Consider the following 21307-nt stretch of genomic DNA (forward strand, 5'->3'; position numbering starts at 1 on the left):
CACATCTTAGAGGCACACCAGATCCTGCTTGCCTAAATAGCTGATTGGCCTCCACCACATATTTAATTGCTTTTCTTCAGAATCTCATGTACTCTTTTCCTTCCATGTCCAATGGTTTTGATAGGGTGGTTAGGTATTGTGCAATTTTCTCCAATTCTTCTGAATATGTGGAGTCCAGTATTCTAAGGTCTTCACTATCAAGAGCTCAGCCAGCTAAAACTCTTATAGGATTCATAAAGGCAAACAGATCTTCATCTTCTTCAGATTTAGACTGTTCCCCAATACCTAGTCCTCAGTAAGATAGTCTGTCAGCAGCTGTGTGTTTTGTCCCAGGAACATGTTTAACAGTAAAGTCAAAGAGGTGTATTCAAGCTATCCAATTGGTAACCAAAGCTTCTGAAATATCTGTAGCAGTCCTATTAAGTTGGGTGACAAGAGTTTTTGCATCAATTTCCAAGGTAAAGGGCACTCCATAGATATGGTGTTGGAATTTCTTGAAGGCTTTCAAAACAGCTCTGCATTCTTGTTTGCCAGCATCATATGTTTTCTCTGAATCACTCCATACTCTGGATTTGTATTGTGTGGGATGTTGAGCTTCTTATTGCTTCTGAATAATACATTCTCCCCATTCTAATCCACTGGCATCAACAGCCACAGTGATAAGCAAAGGATCCTGTTTGTAATTGATTGGAAGAATGATAGGGAATGAATATAACTTTTCTTTCAAAAGCATAAAGACATCATTTTGCTCTTCAGTCCATGTCCATGTAACATTTTGTTGAAGCAGATAATGTAAAGGTTTGGTTATCCAACTATAATGCTCTATAAGTATTCAGAAATATCTAGCAAGCCCTAGAAATCCTCATAATTCTGTAATGCTTGTAGAAGTAGGCCAATTCACAATTTTAGCCACCTTGGCTTCCTCAGGTCATTGTTCATTATAGTCACAGACCCATCCAATGACATTGACTCCAGACATGCAGAATTGAGATTTGGTGCTGGAGATCCTGGCCCCAGAGATTTTGACAAGCCATAGAATGTAGTCCAGGTTCTGCAGATAATCATAAACAAATCTTCTTATTCCTGAAAGGACTTCAGTTTCATTTTTGACATATGATTCTTTTACCCCAAGATCATCCATAAAGGCTCAAGCAATCTCTGGAAAAACCTCACATATTATCTTCATTATCCTGTGTTGGGCTTGAGCTGGCGAATTTGTTGCCCCTTGAACTAAAGTCATATGGTGAAAGAGCCCAATAGGGGTTGCAATGGCTGTCATATCTCTGCTTTCTTCAGCTAACAGAAAATTATCATATCCAGAGAATAAGTTGCATAGGCTAGTCATAACAAGTCCACTGAAGTCTTCAGTGTATTTGTCAACATTAGAAGGAATAAAAGCATCCCAAATAGTAACTTTGTTGTACATATGTGCTACATCAACTAAATGATATTCGCCTTTCTGTTTCTTTGTGACCAGAAAATAAGGATTGGTATATAAACCATGGCAAAGCTTCAATGTTTTAGCTTCTAACCTGTCCTGAATGATTTTAATTAGCTTATCATGTAGAGCACAAGGAATTTGGTAAGTCTTAGTCTGCCAAGCCTCATGGGGCTCTGTCCAAATAACCTGGGGAGGCAAGCATTCAGGATAAACACCACATAGGTCTTTGAATGACCAAGCCAACACCCCTTCACATTTATAAAGAACTGATATAAAAAATTCCTTCTCCCAACTTGTCAGTTCAAATCCAATTTTGAGCTTCTCAATTCTCTCATTTGTTAGCTGTTCTCCAACAGAAAAGGGCACAATTCTAGACCTAATATGGTCATCAAATTCACAATTAAACACAACACATTTCTCCTCAGAGTAATACTTATCCAAACAAACATCCACCCAATTATCTAGATCTTCTGGCTTGCTTCCATCAGATTTTCCAGGTGCTAATGGCCTTATCTTATCAGCTTTCCACTTATAAGCAGTGCACACTCTCCAGACCTCTGAAGAAGGTGGTCCAATATTCCATCCACTATTGAAAATGTCTATCTGATGTGATTTCTTTGTGACAAAATCATGATTTTTGTTCAGAGATGTGTAAATTGATTGAGCACTTTGTGGAATAGATTTGTGAATTAAACTGGAATTTATATCACATGTGTAATGTTTGCAGTGAGCTGTGATACTATCTGAATCAGAAAGCAGAGATTGGAAAATCCAAACTCCTGATGCAAAATTATCCTTGTCTTCTGATTGGTTCATTTGATTCACCAGCACACTGGTTAATCTGATTAGGCTTAGCATGCTTTTGGATTCACCAATGCTGGAATTATGTTTCTCCTCATTGCTGTAAGCACCAATGCTGGCAATGCTGCCAATGCTTCTGACTTCTCTATTCTTTTCAATCTCCTGACCTTCAACCTTCTCATCATTAATTCTTATACTCATTGTCTTTGTCACATCTTCTTCATCCTTCTCAGGCCTTGTATCCACAGGCACCCACCTAATTAAATGTCTGTTGAATTGTTTAAATGATTGCTGTTCAATTTATCAGTCACATATTTCATGTTGCTTGAGTTTGGCTTAAAGTCTTTGAAAACTAGGCAACACATTTGTTCTTTGTTATAAATTTCACAGTTCACTCCACTGTCTTCTGAGGTGTTGCATCCCCAACAGACAGCAAATTGCCAAGGTCTTTCAAGAATAAGTTGCTGATCCCCTCCTTCAAATATAAGGAAAGGGGTATGTGTAACAATATCTCCAATTTGAACAGGCACTTTGTCACAAAATGTGTAAAAAGGAGTGACTTCTCCTGTTTGAACAACCATGGTCACTTGCAGCTTATTTTCTATTGGCAATTTCAACATTTCAGCATACTTCCAAGACAACAAATTGATTTCTGAACCAGTATTGATCAACACCATTAATTCTTGTTGGTTTATAGTGACTGGCGCATATAATGAATGCATTTCATATGCTGTTTTGGATTTTGGCACCATGGGCTTTGAAGTAAGTTGACTGAAATTGATCTTTAGCTCAGGCTGAACTGGTTCGGAGACTCCAACCCTTGCATGACTCTTGCTAGTACTGTTATTCCAGCCTGATCTGAAGAATGCTTGATAAAGCTTTGGTGATACACCTATAAGCTTCTTGACTGACAATTCAACTTTTCCATTGAGAATTTGACCCATTAATTCATTGGCATCTGTGGAATCACAGATCTGAGAGGATAAGCAATCTGTTGCAGAATATCTTGATCTTTATTTCTCTGTGGACTTGTTCTGAATTTCAGGCTTCTTCTGATTGATTGGTTCAATGTCTTCCATAACATTATCATCAACACTAGCCTGATTATCCTGGTAAGTAATAAATTGTCCAGTACACTGAGTATGGGGCATTGCAATCTTAGCTCTTTGATTGTTCTTAGCTTCTCCAACTGTTCCAACATTGACTGATGTCCTTTCTTTCAATGGTTCATATTTCTTATCCAAATCAGATTCTCCATCAGACATTAGGTATGCAAGCCATTCTGCTTGGACCTTCACACTGGTTGAATTTGCAGGAGGTGTCTCTTCTTGCTGATTGGTCTTCTTTTTAGGGCTTGTTGACTCTGGAATCACCCATTCATCCTCTCTCATAGACTGCACAATATACATGTTTGGGATTCCAGATTTAGGAGTGACAGCTCAATAGTTTTGACCCTTAGAGCCCATGTGTAAGTTCCCTTTGTCATCAATATGGCAGTATCCATTACTCATATCAGATTGGTATTCATAACACTGAGATTGACAATGTCCAGGTTTTCCACAGTAGAAGCATGAGGGATGTGTTGAAATTCCTCCAGTTTGAGCTCCTTCTCATCCACAAGCACTACTATAGCCTGTCATAGGAGAGCCATTTCAAGCCAAATAGGGGTTGACTGGCAGTTGAGTATTCTCTTGTACAGTTGTAGGATTAACAGTCACATTTGTTGGATAATTTGGTATAGGTTTTGGAGGTCCTTCTCTCTGCAGCATATAATACTGATCAGAATTCCCTTATATCTGATTTGATTGTACTCTCATGGCCAATGCCAAATTTGTGAACTTGTTGGTCATCTTTTTAATAGCAGCTTCAATATTGGTGCTGTCAGAGCCCTTGGCTTTGGCTTTTGATTCAGATTCTTCAGTCTTTGCAAAACTAGCTGTTTTCTTTGGAGCTTCAACTGTAGGGGGCTTGTTAGTCAATTGATATCACTCACCAAGCTTCTTCATTTTCTTTTGTTTCATTTCATCTTCTTCAAAGACCTTCTTATTCCCTTCATACTGGTTGATCAAATCCATGGTCACCCGAACAACTTTTCTAAAATCAATAGGCAACATATCATCTGAAAGATTGAGCTTGGTCTTGTCAATAATCTTATTCTGGAGCTTTTCAGGTAGCTCCTGAAGGAACCAAGATATCTTAGTGAATTCATCAAGCCTTCCATTTGCTTGAACTGTACTGGTGATAGTAGTGTATTCTTGAACATAGGCATGAATGTTGCCATCCCAAGCACACAGTTTCTTTGTAATTGCCTGGAGGTAATTCTGATAGTGAATCTTGTAAGTGATGTCTTGATCACAAAATTCATGAATAATCTCTTTGGAGAATACTTCCCAATTACCTTCTTTGTAGCCTTCCAAGGTCTTCATCCATTCTCCAATCCATGTAACACAGTACCTAGCCAACCATTCAATAATGTTTTTAGGGTCAATTACCTCATGATTCTTGCACATCTGATAAAACCTTTCAATAAACAGGGTAGCATCTCTGCTGTCAAACCAAGGTGCATTTGCTGTGCCAGGGGAAGGCATAGGAATGTGGGAATGAACCACAATTTTCTTGTCCTCACCCAGTGATATAGTTGCATATGATCTTGTAGTACCTTCAGCCATAGTTGATTCTGATTCCAATTTCTTGGTTTCTTGATCTTTGGTCATGTCACACAGTATGTTCTGTCTATTAGTCAATATCTTCCAAAAACCTGTTTATTGGGCAAGCTCTAGATAAGAGGCATTCAAATCTAAGCTCCCTAATCTTATTCCTAAATAAAAAACCTGGTTAGTACTGTGTTCCTAGTCCATAAGATCTTACCTTGAAATAGTGTATTGCTTCATGTGTCTCAGAATTTGTTTTTTTTTTTTTTTTTCTTCCTTGGCAGTCACCAAATCACTGCATCATCATCTTCAGGTCTCAGCTTGGTCACCAAATGGAGTGGGGTATGATGGGATGCCTTGTCAAAGTAGGCGAGTTGGTTGATATGGTGAGAGCACAAGAAAGGTGAAAAATCACCACATAGTAAGGGTATGGTCGAGTAGTAAGTGTAGAGATAGATATGTTCTAACAGATGCCTAAGCTTGCAAGGAGTAATAGTACTAAAGAGCCCTGTACTAACACAGGCAGCTCTAATGAGAAACAGTAGCACATTTCATGAACAAGAAATCTTCATATTCTCTAACTAATAGCCAAACTGGTAGTAAGGAACGAGTGTGTAGAAAAGAGCAATTGTGTGTAAAGGTAATAAGCAAGATGCAGGGGCTACAGGTGGTTTATATAGCTCAAGGATAGTAGCTTTGGGGTGGTTTGCGCCTCGGACTGGAACAACCTTTGTCCTAATGAGGTACTGGAATCCCCACTACACTACCTTGATGATGTGGTTGTGTACTTGGCTTGTGAGGAGGATTATGAGAAGCATGTGAAATTGGTACTTAAGATACTCAAGAATGCAGGCCTTTATTGCAAGCTGGCAAAGTGCAAGTTCAATGCTTGTGAGATTGACTACCTTGAGTATGTCATAATATCAGAGAATGTTCTTATGGAGAAGAGCTGTGTGGACACTATTCTTGACTGGCCAGAGCCAACCAGTAAGAAAGAGATTCAGGTCTTCTTAGAATTTGTGAACTTTTACAGGTGCTTCATCCCAAGATTCTCTAAGATAGTCTGTGGCCTGACTGCTCTCCTAAAGGGAGGAGAAGCAAAGCTAAGCAGACATATATGAAGAGAGATGAGAAGAGAAGTCAACACTTTCATGACTGAGGAAGATTGTGAAGCCTTTATAAGTCTGAAAAGAGCATTCACAGAAGCTGTTATGCTTCACCATTTTGATATAGAATGAAAGATCAGATTGGAAACAGATGCATCTGGCTTTGCAGTGTGTGGTATTCTATTACAGCTGGTGAAGGATGGCATCTGGGTTCTAGTTGGGTTTTATTTGTGGAAGATGCAACCCACAGAGATGAACTACAGCATTCATGATCAGGAACTGCTTGTGATTATAGAGTTATTTAGATATTGATGCTGCTGGTTGGAAGGCTTGTGAACACCAGTTCAAGTCCTTACAGACCATGATAGCTTGTGCTACTTCCAGACTGCTCAAGATCTCTCACAAAGACAGGTCTGCTGGGTGCAAAGACTGACAGCCTTTTGGTTCACAGTTGATCATGTGAAAGAAACTAAGAACCCAGCAGATGAACTCTTGTGAAGATCTGACTATATCAAGAAGACTGATCTAGATGATAAGAAGGGTTGCAAGACTGCAAATCAACTAAGAGTAATGCTTGCAAAGAAGCAAGAGATTACAGAAAAGTTGGAACTGACAGCCCAAGTTTCTCTAAACCAGAGAGAAGAGAGAGAAGGTGAGAATGTGCAACTCATCTTCACAAAGCTTCAGGTTGAGACCAAGAAACTACTCACAAAGGTTGTCTTGAGAGACACATGCAAAGTGAAGAAGATTGCAATGCAGATCCAGAAGGCCAAAAATCTGGTCTGTAAGAAGAATTCTTATAAAAAGAGCAGCTCCAATCTGTTGACATCACTGCCAAATCTACTGCAAAGTAATGATTATACAGCTGAGGTCCACAAAGGCATTAAGGCAGGCACAAAGAAATTTGCAATGTGGAAAGAGAAGAAGAGTATTCTCTATAGAGATAATTACATATACATTTCTTAAAATGAGGCTCTGCAAGTAGAGCTGATTAGGTGTCATCATAATCTATCTCTTGTGGGGCATTTTGCTACAGCAAGAACATATGAGCTTATAGCTTGCAAATACTTTTGGCCAAGAATGAGAGAACTGGTGAAGAAGTGTTGCAAAGTCTGTGAAGTCTGCCAGAACTCAAGAAGAGTTTGTGGAAAGTCTCAAGAAGAACTATCACTCTTACTAATCCCAAATTACTCTTGGGAATTTATTAGCATGGATGTTATTACAGATCTCCCTGCAAGCCTGAATTTTAAGAAGGTGCAGTTTGACTGTATTCTGGTTGTAGTGAACTGATTCACAAAAATAACTCACTTTATCCCTACAACAAAGAAGCTGATATCAGAGAAATTGGCCCATCTCTTTATTCACAAGATAGTGAGATTGCACAGATTACCTGTGAGCATAGTAACAGATTGAGAATCTCTGTTTGTGAGTGAATTTTGAGGTGATTTAACTCATATCTTGAAGATTGCAAGAGCAATAAGCACAGCATTCCACCCACAAACTGATGATCAGACTGAGAGACTGAACAGTGTACTGGAGCAGTACCTGTGAAGGTATATTAATTATGATCAAGATGACTGGGTGATGTGGTTGCCAATGGCTGAGTTCACATACAATAACTTATGACAGGCTTCCACACAGAAATCATCTTTCCAGCTGACATATGGGTTGAATCTGTGAATGAAATTCTTGGACTCTGATGAGTATAGCTATATGTGCAAGAATTCAAGAGATCAGGCAGAGGCAATAAGATTGCTCTGTAAAGAGATCAAGAAATTGCTTATGAAGGCACAAGTCTATCAGAAGAAGTACTATAATCAGAAGCACACTGTAAAGGCCTTCCAGATGGAAGACAAGATGTGGCTTGATCTTCACAATATCAAGACTGCATGATCTAACAAAAAACTGGATTTGTTGAGGCATGGGTCTTGTAGAATTGTGGAGAAGATAGGCTTATAAGTCTACAGACTGGAACTGTCTCCAGGTCTGTAAACTTATGATATCTTTCATGTATTCCTGCTCCACAAACACAAGATCTGTGAAGGAATCAATAGCTCACCTCATCACAAAGTTTATAAGACAGACAAGAATGAAAAGAAGTACCAGGTCTGTAAGATAATCAACTCAAAAAGAGAGGGTTGTGAGCTGTGGTACAGAGTATATTGAAAAGAATATGATAATAAGAAGAACAAGACATAGGTTTCTGCAAGCAATGTTCATTCACTGAGAAAGCTACTCCAATAATTCTATAGTAGGAACCCAGACAAGCCTGGTTTGCAAAAGAGATGGATGGAGGTAGTGGAACTAGAAAATGAGTTAGGGAGAGAAAAGATATAGTTAAACTGAACTGAATTCAATTGATTTCAAAACAAAAGAAGAAAAAACTAAACTAAGACTATATAATTAGAGTCTCCAGCTTCTCCTGTAAAGATCTGTAACAACTACCCATAATCTCACTGCTGAAAAGAGCAAGCAAGATGCCTATAGTATAGGCAGTTGTTATATTTTTGACCCAAGCCTGTGGAGATGCACTCTGTAAAGACTATATTGTTATAGTTTTGCTGAGCTCTCTTGCAGGTGGAGCACTTCTGTTCAGATAGTGGCTGGGCCCCAGTCTGAGTTATGAGAATTCTCTTGTGGAGCTGAGTGTGCACAGCCAACTGGTTTGAATTATCCAAACCAGCAATAAGTACAGGCCTTTGAATAGGCTTGTGACACCATGCTCTTTTGCAGGCAGACAAAGCTTGTGCCTCTGTGTGGGGGGGGAGACCTGGAAGAACCACTGGATTGGCCCACAATGCACCAGTGAAAGTAGCAGCTGGTGGCATTTGGGTGAAGGTGGTCTGGAACCACCATTGTTAATCTTGTGAGGGGGGTGCTGGGCAGTCTCAAGCACTTTGTGGGACCATGGCATCTACAAATTCTGCTGGCACAGAGGGAACAACAACAACAATCTAAAGAAGATTAGTCATGAACTGAAATATGATAGAGGATACTCATATTTCTGGCTGGGGCTGGAGCAACAATCATAAGAAGGGGAGGCAAAGTGACAGAACTCTAACTTCATCAGCACACAAACCAATATCAGCTTGTGAGAAGTACTTACAGCTTGAGCTGATACAGAAGAAATGATGATAACTGATGGAGAAAAGAGAGAGAGAACAATAACACTCTAGAACTGTCAGTCACAAACACTTCTCAAACTTCTTGTGACTACTTATCAAAGACTCAATCTCATCCACAAAAGAGAGAGTGGAGGTCCTTCTGAGAAAGAAAAGTAGAGACAAGTTGTGAGAGAGAGAGAGAGAGAACTGCACATCAGCAGCAACTGCTAGCAAGCATCAGTCTTTCTGTAAACCAAACCCCATGTGAAGACAAAATCTAATAGCCATGTGAAGCAAAGGCACAACCAGGGGTGAACTCACCAGCTTGTAGTCTTTTGGTCAATTGTGTGGAATGTTGAAGTGAAGCTATTTTTCTTTCAGAATATCAGAGATCTTCTGTAAGCCTGCCTTTCATGTGAAGCAGTGCTTGAAGGGTTCACTTACCTTGGTGATGGTGATATAGACTAGAGAAGAAAGAGAAGAAAAGAAGAGAAAGAGAAAGCAAGAGAAAGCTCTCTCTTAAGCTAGTGTTCATTATCTAATAGTGACACAGGGCTAGCAAGAACAATAGAGACTCTCTATACATTGTTGTGTTATTGGGTTCTGTTATTAGAGTTGTGTTGATATCACATCTCTAGTGAGGCTGTACTCTTTTCCTTATGAGGAAATTTTTATTTTTCCCAAGAGGTTTTTTGTTTTTCTACTCATGAAGGTTTTTAATGAGACAGCTGTCTTGAGGGACCAAGGCTTACAAGGGGGGGGAATCTGTAAGAATTTGCTGTGAACCTCTTACATGGATGAACAGTATCTGTAAAGATCAGAGATCTCAGCTTGCAAGCTGCTGGGAGTTGCATGTGTTCTTGTGAGACACTAAGTCATGTGCTTGTGAGCACACATAAAAGGCTGTCACTGTGCAAACCTCTTGCTGGAAGCCAGTGGCAATCTTGCTTACAAGTCATACATAGTTGTCAGAATACAGATCTTTTATCTCATGTACTCTTTTTCATGTATATTCCTTCTAGAGATTCATTGTCATGCTGATCCACACATACAATCCTCACAATATCTGAATATTATAAAAACTTTATAACAAAGAGTACTTTATAATTATCTGTACCTGCTTTGAGTTCATTTTAATATCTTTGTTATTAATAATATATTTAAAATATAAGATTATTTATCTTTTGAAAGTGTACTTAGCAATCTTTGCAAATAACTAGTATTTTCTTAAACACTTCATAACTAGTCTAATGTGTTTCTTGTGCTCTCTCTTTAAGACAGAGAAAATAAGAATATTATCTAGATAAATTATACAGCATATGTCAACTAGGCCTGCTAGCACTCTATTAATATAGAACTGAAAGATTACTGATGTGTTTGATAACTCAAAAAATATAATAAGATACTTAAAACTCTCAAACTTTATATGAAATGTGGTCTTTCATTTATCTTCTTTTTTGATTCTAATCTGGTAGCAGGCATTATATAGATTTATCTTGAAAAGGTAATGTACTTCTATCAACTGTTTTAACATCTTGTCTATCAACAGTAAAGAGTAACAGTTCTTCACTGTGACTGTGTTAAGATTACAATAATTGACACAGAGTCTTTATTAATTTCAGCAACTTTGCTGCTTTTTCTTTTTAGAAAATATCTTTATAGTCTCTCAACCACTCAGGCACTTCTGTTAAAACTTGGTTGTTATCTGATGTAAAAATAGCATAAGAGAGTTTATTTTTGATGTATACTGCTTGGAGAAATCTATCTATATTCAGAAGTTCTACTATTTTCTCTGGGAGTTAGTAATACCATATCTTGTTTTTTCAGTTTATGTCTGGATTGAAGTTTTCTAACCATGACATGCTTAGAACTATATTTATGTTAACCATGTTAATTACTGTAAACATATATCTTACCATTCTTGTGATTCTCATGAAGTTTATTATAGTGAGTTAAGTCTTGTAGATATTATATTAATTTGTCTCAGCTCTGTTCAACATCTTAATAACTTCTATAAGTGTCTCTGACTAGTTCCAGTTCAATTAGGATATCAGTATATAAAAAATACTGTCTATTGTAATATCTGAATTTAACAGTGCAGCTTGTTCTGTAAGATTATCTAATAGTGTAGTCAGTATGACTGATAGACACATACTGTGTCTGCTTGTCTTCTTTATTGAATTAACACTCTATCTTTCTAATATTTAAATTAGATCTTGCATGAGCTTTACTGCTCTGATCTTTATCTGATTTTTGTTCTTTTCATTTGTTTATTGAAACTTGTTCAAGCTGTTTGTACAGAACTTTACTCTATAATCTGGTTAGCAATATCTTAGGCAGAACTCTTCATTTATTTGTTGTTTGTATTTCTTTTCTGATATTTTTGAAAGTGATTTTACTGATATCTTCTTTATTTGTGGATAATCTTCTTTATTATCTTATTAAAATACATCTTTCTCTTGAGAGATTAAGATTTTCTGTTTCTTCTTATTTTAATTCTTATTTCACTGACTTTACTTCTTCTTTTTCAGAATAAACTTAATAAGAATTACTTGTTCTTGTAATTCTGCAACTATTTTTAATTGGTGTTGCAGTTTATCAAGTTCAGTCTAGATGATTAATCTGAGCTTCATTTATAAAAAGAGTATATGAAAGAATTTATCTGATAGACTGTTCAGATCTTGTTTGAGTTTGGTGATATATATAAAAAATAAGAATATAAATTCATTTTCTTGTTAAACAGCATTGTAGTAGTGCTGCATTATATCTTAATTACAAGTTATCTCAGATTTAATGTTGTTCTTACATCATATCTTGAGTTTATTTTATAATATAAGTAGTTGTTTTCTCTTTGTTTTCAACATCTGCCAATGCATCTGAGATTTATTATAAAAGTACCTGAATATCTAATTAATTCTGACTGTATCTGATATTTTTTGTAGTGATTTTCTCAAATAAAATTGCTGTTTTATTAAAGCTAATTATAATTTGCACTTATTAAGAAATTTACTATAATAATAAAATGCTTTTAAAGACTTCACATTATTAAAATTATCTGACTTCTCTATTAGTTATATGTGTAAGAAAAACTCTAAGAGAAAATTGTTGTTTATTATTCTTTATTTATATTTAATCTGCTTCTGAAGTCTGTATTTTTATTTTATTTATATATGTTTGCTAGATTCTTTTGCAGATGTATCTTCTTTTCTTTCAGAGTCTCTTCTCTTCAGAGTTTATCTGATATATTGAGAGGTGTATTTCTATTGTCTGCATTATTGACTGATATTTTATTGATAATAACTTCACTACTACTAGCATCTTTATCAATGTTCATTTTCTTTATATTAGTATCTATCTCTATCAGATCTGCAATATAGAGTGTTGTTGTAATTTATCTTGTAAATCTTGATGACATTATACCAACTTAGACAATTATATGTTGGAGTGTTCAGAATGTTAGAAGAATCAGTTATAGATTACAAGAGTTTTCCCAGAATCAGATATGAAAGAGCTAAGTAGATTCAATACTCACAACTGATAAAAGAAAGTCATGCATAGAATATAGAAATTCTCTAACTAGAAGACTGAATACTAAGATTTCCATAATTTATGCAAATTATGTGATTCTTATATATTCAGAGTTGGGGCCATATAAGTACTTCTGAACATCTAACATCATCTGATGCTTCATTGGTCTAGGTCTACATTCATAACAAGACTGTTATCAAATTTTGTTACTTTTTTGATTATTGTAATGTTAGGAAAACCAGCTGTAGATCATATAGATTTTCCCAGAATAGGGTATGAAAGAGCTAAGTAGAACTGATGCCTATAACTAATAAAAGAAAGTTGTGTGTAGAATGTAGAGATTCTCTAACTAGAAGACTGAACACTGAGGTTCCCACAATTCATGTAAATTGTGTGATTCCTATACATTTAGAGTTGAGATCACATAAGTATCTCTGAACATTCAATATTGTCTGATGCTTTATTAGTCTAAATTTACATTTATAATATGATCTCCTCTCCAGAGACCTTGAACTCTGAGGCATAGAGTTATTAAAGTAGTTTTACATACATTATTATTATAGCTCTTCTGTTATTGGTGAAGCATTATAGAATATTGAATGTGCAAGCTATTGCATTTCTACTGCTTGTCTATATAGATATTCCACATATGTATCATTACCAGTTGCAGTAGATATTCTTTGTTGTAGAACAGTAATTATTTTATTACAAAAGTTTAGTATTTTATCACATACTTATTTCATTGTTTATTTGCTTGTCTGGTTGCTATATTACCTGTTGTCTATTGTCATGTTGTTTATCAACAAATTATAGAACTAGTAATTTTAGTGTATTGCAGCATGAGTATAAATAAAGAGTTCTTACAGACTTCTTTATAAGATTCTATTTGCAAAACAAGCTCTATAAGCACTTTCTTCCTCATAAGCAACAAGCTGATATTGAACTTAGGCATCATTCAAAGACTTTTTTTGTGATATTGTGTATTATACATCTAGATATGCAATGCATCTTCCAACTTGAAATCCTCCTCATATAGCTAGTATGCCTCAATATCTACTATATTGAGTGACTGGTTATCATTCTAACATAGAGTTTAGCCTAGCTTGAGAAATAGATTCTCCAACTTTATTAAAGAAAATAAGCACACCAAAGGCCTCCAAGACAGCTAAGACTGAAGATCTTTACTCAAGTAATAATCTCCAGAGTTCATGTACTTGATGGTAGCTGAATCCATGAAAATCAAGCAAAGCTTGCAGAATATTTAGGCTTTTCAACAACAGGCATATTGTAAGAATGAATGCAATCAGATGAAATTAACTATGTTTTAACTACATTTCACAAGAAATACAGCCATTTCTTCAGTAGAACTGGCCCTGCACATAGATCCAACATCTCAATTCATATTAATGTAATAGAGAAAATGAAGCTTCTACAAATACAGGCAGAAATTTCTTTACTTGACAATAATCTCAAGAATCTTGAGCCTACTAATAATATTTCTACTGTAGCATTATTATAGGCTATTCAGCAATTAATTGCAAAATCCAAGAGAAGATTCAAAGATAATAACTCTGAAAACATACATAGACTTCTTCTTCTATTGAAGTACACAGTACAGATAAGATCTGCCAGTCAGCAGCTTAAACAAGAAAAAGATCATAAGCAAGATAATAAAGTAATCATTTCAAAGTATGCAGACCTAAATATGTAAGATGACTCTGCTGTAAAGGCAGGAGTCAAGACTGCTATTATCACAGCTATTGACAAAGAGTTTTAAGACAATGTTGAAATTGGTTCTATCAATAAAAATATTAATGCTGATTTCTTCAAGAACATCAATAATACTGTCAAAACTGTAAACAAGATTATTCATGAGATTAGCTCTGATATTTCTTTGCCTTTTATAGATAAAGGCACAAGAAAAGCCTTACTTGAAGAGTTTATCAAAAATACTATCAATATCAAAATACTATTTATGAAAAAGTACAGATCTGACAATAAACTAATAGCTAATATCAAACATCTGGAACATCTCAAAATAAGTAATAATGATGACAACAATAAAGATTCTATTGAGAATACTAGCAATACTCTCTTTAAGCTAAATTATACACTCAATATAACTGGAGCAGAAGCTTCAGATTATCTTACTGCTTGTTCTAACTTGAATATGGACTCTGACAACCTAATGATTGCAAATCTTATACTAAAATCTTGACAAGTCATCAGAGTTGCTTGAAAATTGACACAGGAGCTGTTAGCAGTGGAATGTAGAATTCTTGCTAATGAAGCAGAACTAGGAAAGACTGTACAATACTACACTTTAATTCTCAAAGCAAAAGAGTAAAAGTTAACTGAACCATATTATTCTACTCTGATTATCTGTCTGAATGAAGTTATCACCAATTAAATTAATCAGATTGTTCAGTTCTTCTCTGATAGCATTCAACTAATTTTTTTTTACAGCATTCTTGGCAGTAGAGAGATCATTAATGACATTCTCAAGAAGTTTATTGTTAACAAAACTACATTAAAATCTGAATTTAAAAAGCTCAACAAAAATGATCCAAAGACCACAACAACAGTTATCATCATGTTATATTTAATATGGTAACAGTACATGTATTCAAGCTCTGATGATCTAGCTATACAACACAAGACTCCAGATGCTACCATACAGCTAGATGGACTTTCTAATGTATTCAGGAACATGCTTCAGCAGCTTTACAGAAAACTTGATTGGCTGATCAAAAACTTCTTCACACATGTGATACTTGATAAAGAACATAAAGTTAAGAATTCAAGAACCTCTGTCTACAAGACTATTATCTTGATCTCAAGAGACCATATCTGAATTGTATTAGTAATCTCTATAATGAACAGAGCCTTTAATTTGTCTGATTTTATGCAGCTTATCCATAAAAAATCTTTACATACAGATTTTGATTTTCAAGCAATTGACAACCCACTCAAAGTTTATGAGAAAGTATCTATATCTAGTATGAATTGCTTGCATATTCTGCACTTATTGCTCTACAATTTTCAATATGATTTAATGTTGTTATACTCTGCAATAATGACTTTGCCTCAAATTCTCAACTGCATTCAGCTTTATCAGACATATAGTCATTAAATAAACCTTGATAGTACATACAGAGTCATTATGTTACAAATGTAGATCTAGATCAACCAAGCATCAGACAACATCAGATGTTCAGGAGTACTCATGTGATCCCAACTCTGAACATATAAGAATCACATGATTCACACAGATCATGAGAACCTTAGCATTTAGTCTTCTAGTTAAAGAATCTCTATGTTCTACACACAAATCTCTTTTATTAGTTGCAGGCATTGTACCTACTTAGCTCTTTCATATCTTAAATCCTGGGAAAATCTACATAATCTACAGCTAGTTCTTCTAACATTCTGAATACTCCAACATACAATTGCCTAAGTCAGTACAATGCTACTAAGACCTACAAGACAAACTACAATAACACCCCACATTGCAGACCTGACAGAGATAGACACCAATATAGAGAAAATGAATATTGATAAAGGCATTAGAAGCAGTGGAGCCACCACTAGCAAAACACCAGCAAATAACATAGACAATAAAGATGCACTTCTCAATACATCAGATAAAACCCAAAGAGAAGAGATCTTTAAAGAAAAGAAGGCATATCTACAAAAGAATCTAGCAGACATACATAAACAAAATAAAATATGCAGACTGCAAAAGCAGATTAAATACAAACAGAGAATAGTAAATGATAATTTTCTCTTAAAGTTCCTCTTACACACACAACCAATAGAGGAGCCAGATGACTTTAATGATGTGAAGTCTTCAAAGATATCTTATTACCATGGCAAATCACTTGACAAGTGCAAACTATAGTTAGCTTCAATAAGACAGCTATTTTGCCTGAGAAAATCACTACAAAAGACACCAGATGCAGTCAGAATTAATTAAGTGTCCAGTCATTTTTGTAATAAATCTCAGATGCATTGGCAGATATTAAGAATAGAGAAAGAACAACTACCTACATTATGAAATAAATTCAAGATGTAGTGTAAGAATAATGTTGAACCTAAGATAACTTGCAGTTGAGATATAATGCAGCACTATTATAATGCTATCCAACAGGAAAATCAATTGGTATCCTCATTTTTCACATACATCATCCAACTTGAACAAGATCTAGATAATCTATCAGATGAATTCTTTTGTATACTCTTTCTATAAATAAAGCTCAGACCAATTATCCAGGCTGAACTACATAAATTGCAACACCAATCAAAAATAGTTATGAAACTATAAGAACAAGCAACAATTATTAAGTTCATTCTAGAAAAGAAGAAGCAAAGCCAGTGGAATAAGAATCAAAATAAGAAGAAATGGAAAATCTCAATCTCTCAAGAGAAAGATACATCTCAACAAGATAATAAAGAACATTATTCATAAATAAAAAAGATGTTGGTGAAGCTACTTCCAAAAATATTGAAAGAAAAATACAAATAATGAATAAATAAAGAGCTCTGTCTGAGATGTGATCAATCAGATTGTAAAGCAAAGTTCTGTATAAATAGTTCAAACAAGTTCCAGCAGATAGATAAAAAGAATAAAGACCAGATAAAGACTAGAGCTGCAAAGCCCATGTGAGACTCAGATCAAATGTTAGAAAGATAGAATGTTAACTCAATAGAGAAGGCAAGCAGGTGCAGTATGTGCCTGTTGGCCATACTGACTATATTATCAGATGGTCTTACAGAGCAAGCTGTACTGTTAGACTCAGGTATTACAGTGAATAGTATTTTCTACAAACTAGCATTCTAATTGGACTTGGATCAACCAGAGATACCTATAGAAGTCATTGAGATGTTAAACACAGCTGAGACTGATTGGTACAGCATCTACAAAGCATAACTCACTATAACAGACTCAATAGGAGTCATAAAAATAGTAAGATATATATTTGTGATGATTGAGATAGTCAACATAAATATAGTTTTAGATATATTATGGTTGGAAGACTTCAATCTGGATATAGACTGAAAGAACAAAATATGGTGGTACTAATTTTTGAAGAAAACAGTAAAGCTTCTGAATACAAATAGATTTCTCTAAGTAGTATGCATCAAGAACAAACTCTTTTATGTTATTTTTGTGTCAGATGATAATCAAGTCTTGACAAAAGTACCTGAGTGATTAAGATACTATAAAAATATTTTCTCAGAAGAAAAAGCAGCAGAGTTGCCAGAATTAATAAAGATTAGTTATCTGATTATTTTTAAAGACAGCTGTGAGCTTCTGTACATATTAATCTATAGACTATTACTCAAGCAGACAGAGATTCTACAAGAGTATATCAAGAACAATTTATGCAAGAGTTAGATATATCTGTTATGAAGTTCAGCAGAGGCTTCAGTGTTGTTTGTACCCAAGACTAATAAAGAACTCAAGCTCTGTGTTGATTATTATAGTCTTAATGCAGTCATGGTGAAGAACCATTACTCTTTGTCATTAATAAACAAGATGCTGAGCCAGTTGATAGGAGCATGTTACTTTTCCAAGATGAATTTATGTGATGCCTACCACTAGATTAGAATCAAAGAAGAAGACAAATGAAAGATCATGTTTTGTACAAAGTTTGGAAGTTTTGAGTATCTTGTTATGTCTTTTGGATTGTCAAACACACCAGCAATCTTTCAGTTCTATATTAATAAGGCACTGGCAGGCCTGGTTGACATATGCTATGTAGTTTATCTAGATAATATTCTTATTTTCTCTATCTCAGAGAAAGAGTACAAGAAGCATGTTAGATTAGTCATGAAGTATCTAAGAAAATACTAGTTATTTGTAAAGCTTGCTAAGTATGCTTTCAAAAGATAAATGATCTCATATCTCAAATATATTATTAATAATGAAGATATTAAAATAGACTCAAAGCAGGTACAGATAATTATAAAGTGGCTCTTGCCATGAAGTTTTTATAATATTCAGATATTTCTGGGTTTTGTGAACTTCTATCAGAGATTCATATGAAAGTACTCAGTTATTGTGATGCTATTGACAGATCTCTTGAAAGACAGTAAAAATAGATAAAAGAAGAAATTATTTCTTCTGATATTCACTGCCAGAAAAGCATTTCACATGTTAAAAGCAGTCTTCTCCAGAAAACCTGTCATTCATCACTACAATTCAGAATATAGAATACATCTGGAAACAGATACTTCAGAACATACTACAGACATAATATTACTACAGCTGTTCAACAACAGATGGCATTCAGTTCTCTACTGGTCATGCAAGTTTAACCAGACTCAACAAGTCTATAGCATACCAGATAAGAAGATGTTGGCCATTATTCAAGAATTTATTTATTAATAACAGTACTTAGAAGAAATAAAGTATTCTGTAAAGATTATTACAGATCATGCAAATCTTCATTCATTTATAAAGTCCACAAACAAGATGGTACAACAATAATATATAAGATAGATAGAGATTCTCAGAGTATACAACTTTGAGATCCTCTACTGTTCTGAAAAGTATAATCCAGCTGATATATTATCACAAAGACCAGATTATATCAAACTAGAAGAAGATATTGATCTGCTAACATATATACTTAAATAATATTATACAGATGATGTTTTAGAGTAGAACTTATTTAAAGAAACTTTCTTTAATAAAGAAGATATTCAAGTACATGCTGCTTGTGCTGTCTAAAGTAGTAAAGTAGAGATAGTACAGAAGAGATCTGATGACATTAAGACAGTTAAGTTAGTTTACAGAGCACTAGCCAGAGATACTAGAAAGACTTAATAAAGAAATTACAGAAGATTCTGAATTCTCCATGTGTGTATGAATACAGTAATAAAAGATAAAAAGATTTATAATAAATCAACTGTAAGTATGTTGAAATCTGCTGCTAGTGTAGTGGGGATTCCGGTACCTCATTAGAACAAAGGTTGTTCTGGTCCAAGGCACAAACCACCCCAAAGCTACTATTCTTAAGCTATATAAACCACCTGTAGCCCCTGCATCTTGCTTATTACCTTCACACACCATTGCTCTTTTCTATACACTTGTTCCTTACTACCAGTTCAGCTATTAGTTAGAGAATATGAAGATTTCTTGTTCATGAAATGTGCTACTGTTTCTCATTAGAGCTGCCTGTGTTAGTACAGGGCTCTTTAGTACTATTACTCCTTGCAAGCTTAGGTGTCTGTTAGAACATATCTATCTCTACACTTACTACTTGACCATACTCTTATTATGTGGTGATTTTTCATCTTTCTTGTGCTCTCACCATATCAACCAACTTGCTTACTTTGATGAGGCATTCCATTGTACCCCACTCCATTTGATGACCAAGCTGAGACCTGAAGATGATGATGTGGTGATTTGGTGACTGCCAAGGAAGAGAAAAACAAATTTTGAGACACATGAAGCAATACACTATTTCAAGGTAAGATCTTATGGACTAGGAACACAGTACTAATCAGTTTTTTTTTATTTAGGAATAAGGTTAGGGAGCTTAGATTTGAATGCCTCTTATCTAGAGCTTGCCCAATAAACAGGTTTTTGAAAGATATTGACTAATAGACAGAACATACTGTATGACATGACCAAAGATCAAGAAACCAAGAAATTGGAATCAGAATCAACTATGGCTGAAGGTACTACAGGATCATATGCAACTATGTCACTGGGTGAGGACAAGAGAATTGTGGTTCATTCCCACATTCCTATGCCTTCCTCTGGCACGGCACATGCACCTTGGTTTGACAGCAGAGATGCTACCCTGTTTATTGAAAGGTTTTATCAGATATGCAAGAATCATGGAGTAATTGATTCTAAAAACATTATTGAATGGTTGGCTAGGTACTGTGTTACATGGATTGGAGAATGGATGAAGACCTTGGAAGGCTATAAAGAAGGTAATTGAGAAGTATTCTCCAAAGAGATTATTCATGAATTTCATGATCAAGACATTACTTACAAGATTCACTGTCAGAATTACCTCTGGGCAATTACAAAGAAACCGCGTGCTTGGGATGGCAACATTCGCGCCTATGTTTGAGAATACACTACTATCACCAGTACAGTTCAAGCAAATGGAAGGCTTGTATTAGGGGAACTGGTTGTAGATCATGTAGGTTTTCCCAGGATTAGGGATATGAAAGAGCTAAGTAGGTACAATGCCTGCAACTGATGGGAGAGAGTCATGCATAAAACATAAGAGGTCCCCTCACTCAGAGACTGAATGCTGGGGTTCCCACAATCCATGTGAATTGTGTGATCCTTATATGTTCAGTGTTGGGGTCATGTGAATACTCCTGAACATCTAATGTTGTCTGATGCTTGGTTGGTCTAGATCTATGTTCATAACACTATCCCTCCCCCCCAGAGGCCTTGGACTCTGAGACATAGAGCCACTGAAGTGGTTTTTTGTACATCATTGTAGCTCCCTCTATCATTGGTGGAGTATTGTAGGTTCTTGAATGTATAAGCTTCTGCATTACTCACTACTTGTCTATATAGACATTCTGCATGTGTATTGCTGCTGGTTGCAGTAGACATTCTTTATTATAGAATAGCAATTGTTTTATTATAAAAGCCCAGTGTTTTGTCATGTACTTGTTTCTTTATTTGTTTGCTTGTCT

General features: G+C 35.3%; 2 protein-coding genes across 2 annotated transcripts; both read left to right on the plus strand.

Annotated features, from left to right (window-relative positions):
* Window positions 1-16178: 16178 nt before the first annotated feature.
* CIMG_12624 (uncharacterized protein) lies at window positions 16179-16532 on the plus strand (the record flags this gene model as incomplete). The annotated part of the gene is made up of 1 exon (XM_004445533.1): window positions 16179-16532. The coding sequence occupies one exon, from the start codon at window positions 16179-16181 to the stop codon at window positions 16530-16532; it is 354 nt and encodes a 117-aa protein (XP_004445590.1).
* Window positions 16533-20086: 3554 nt separating this feature from the next.
* CIMG_12625 (uncharacterized protein) lies at window positions 20087-20589 on the plus strand (the record flags this gene model as incomplete). Its single annotated transcript, XM_001249003.1, has 2 exons — window positions 20087-20109; window positions 20247-20589. The coding sequence occupies 2 exons, from the start codon at window positions 20087-20089 to the stop codon at window positions 20587-20589; spliced, it is 366 nt and encodes a 121-aa protein (XP_001249004.1).
* Between the last annotated feature and the right edge of the window lie 718 nt (window positions 20590-21307).

The sequence above is a fragment of the Coccidioides immitis genome, assembly GCF_000149335.2.
Source record: "Coccidioides immitis RS genomic scaffold supercont3.1, whole genome shotgun sequence".
Taxonomy (NCBI): Eukaryota; Fungi; Ascomycota; class Eurotiomycetes; order Onygenales; family Onygenaceae; genus Coccidioides; species Coccidioides immitis.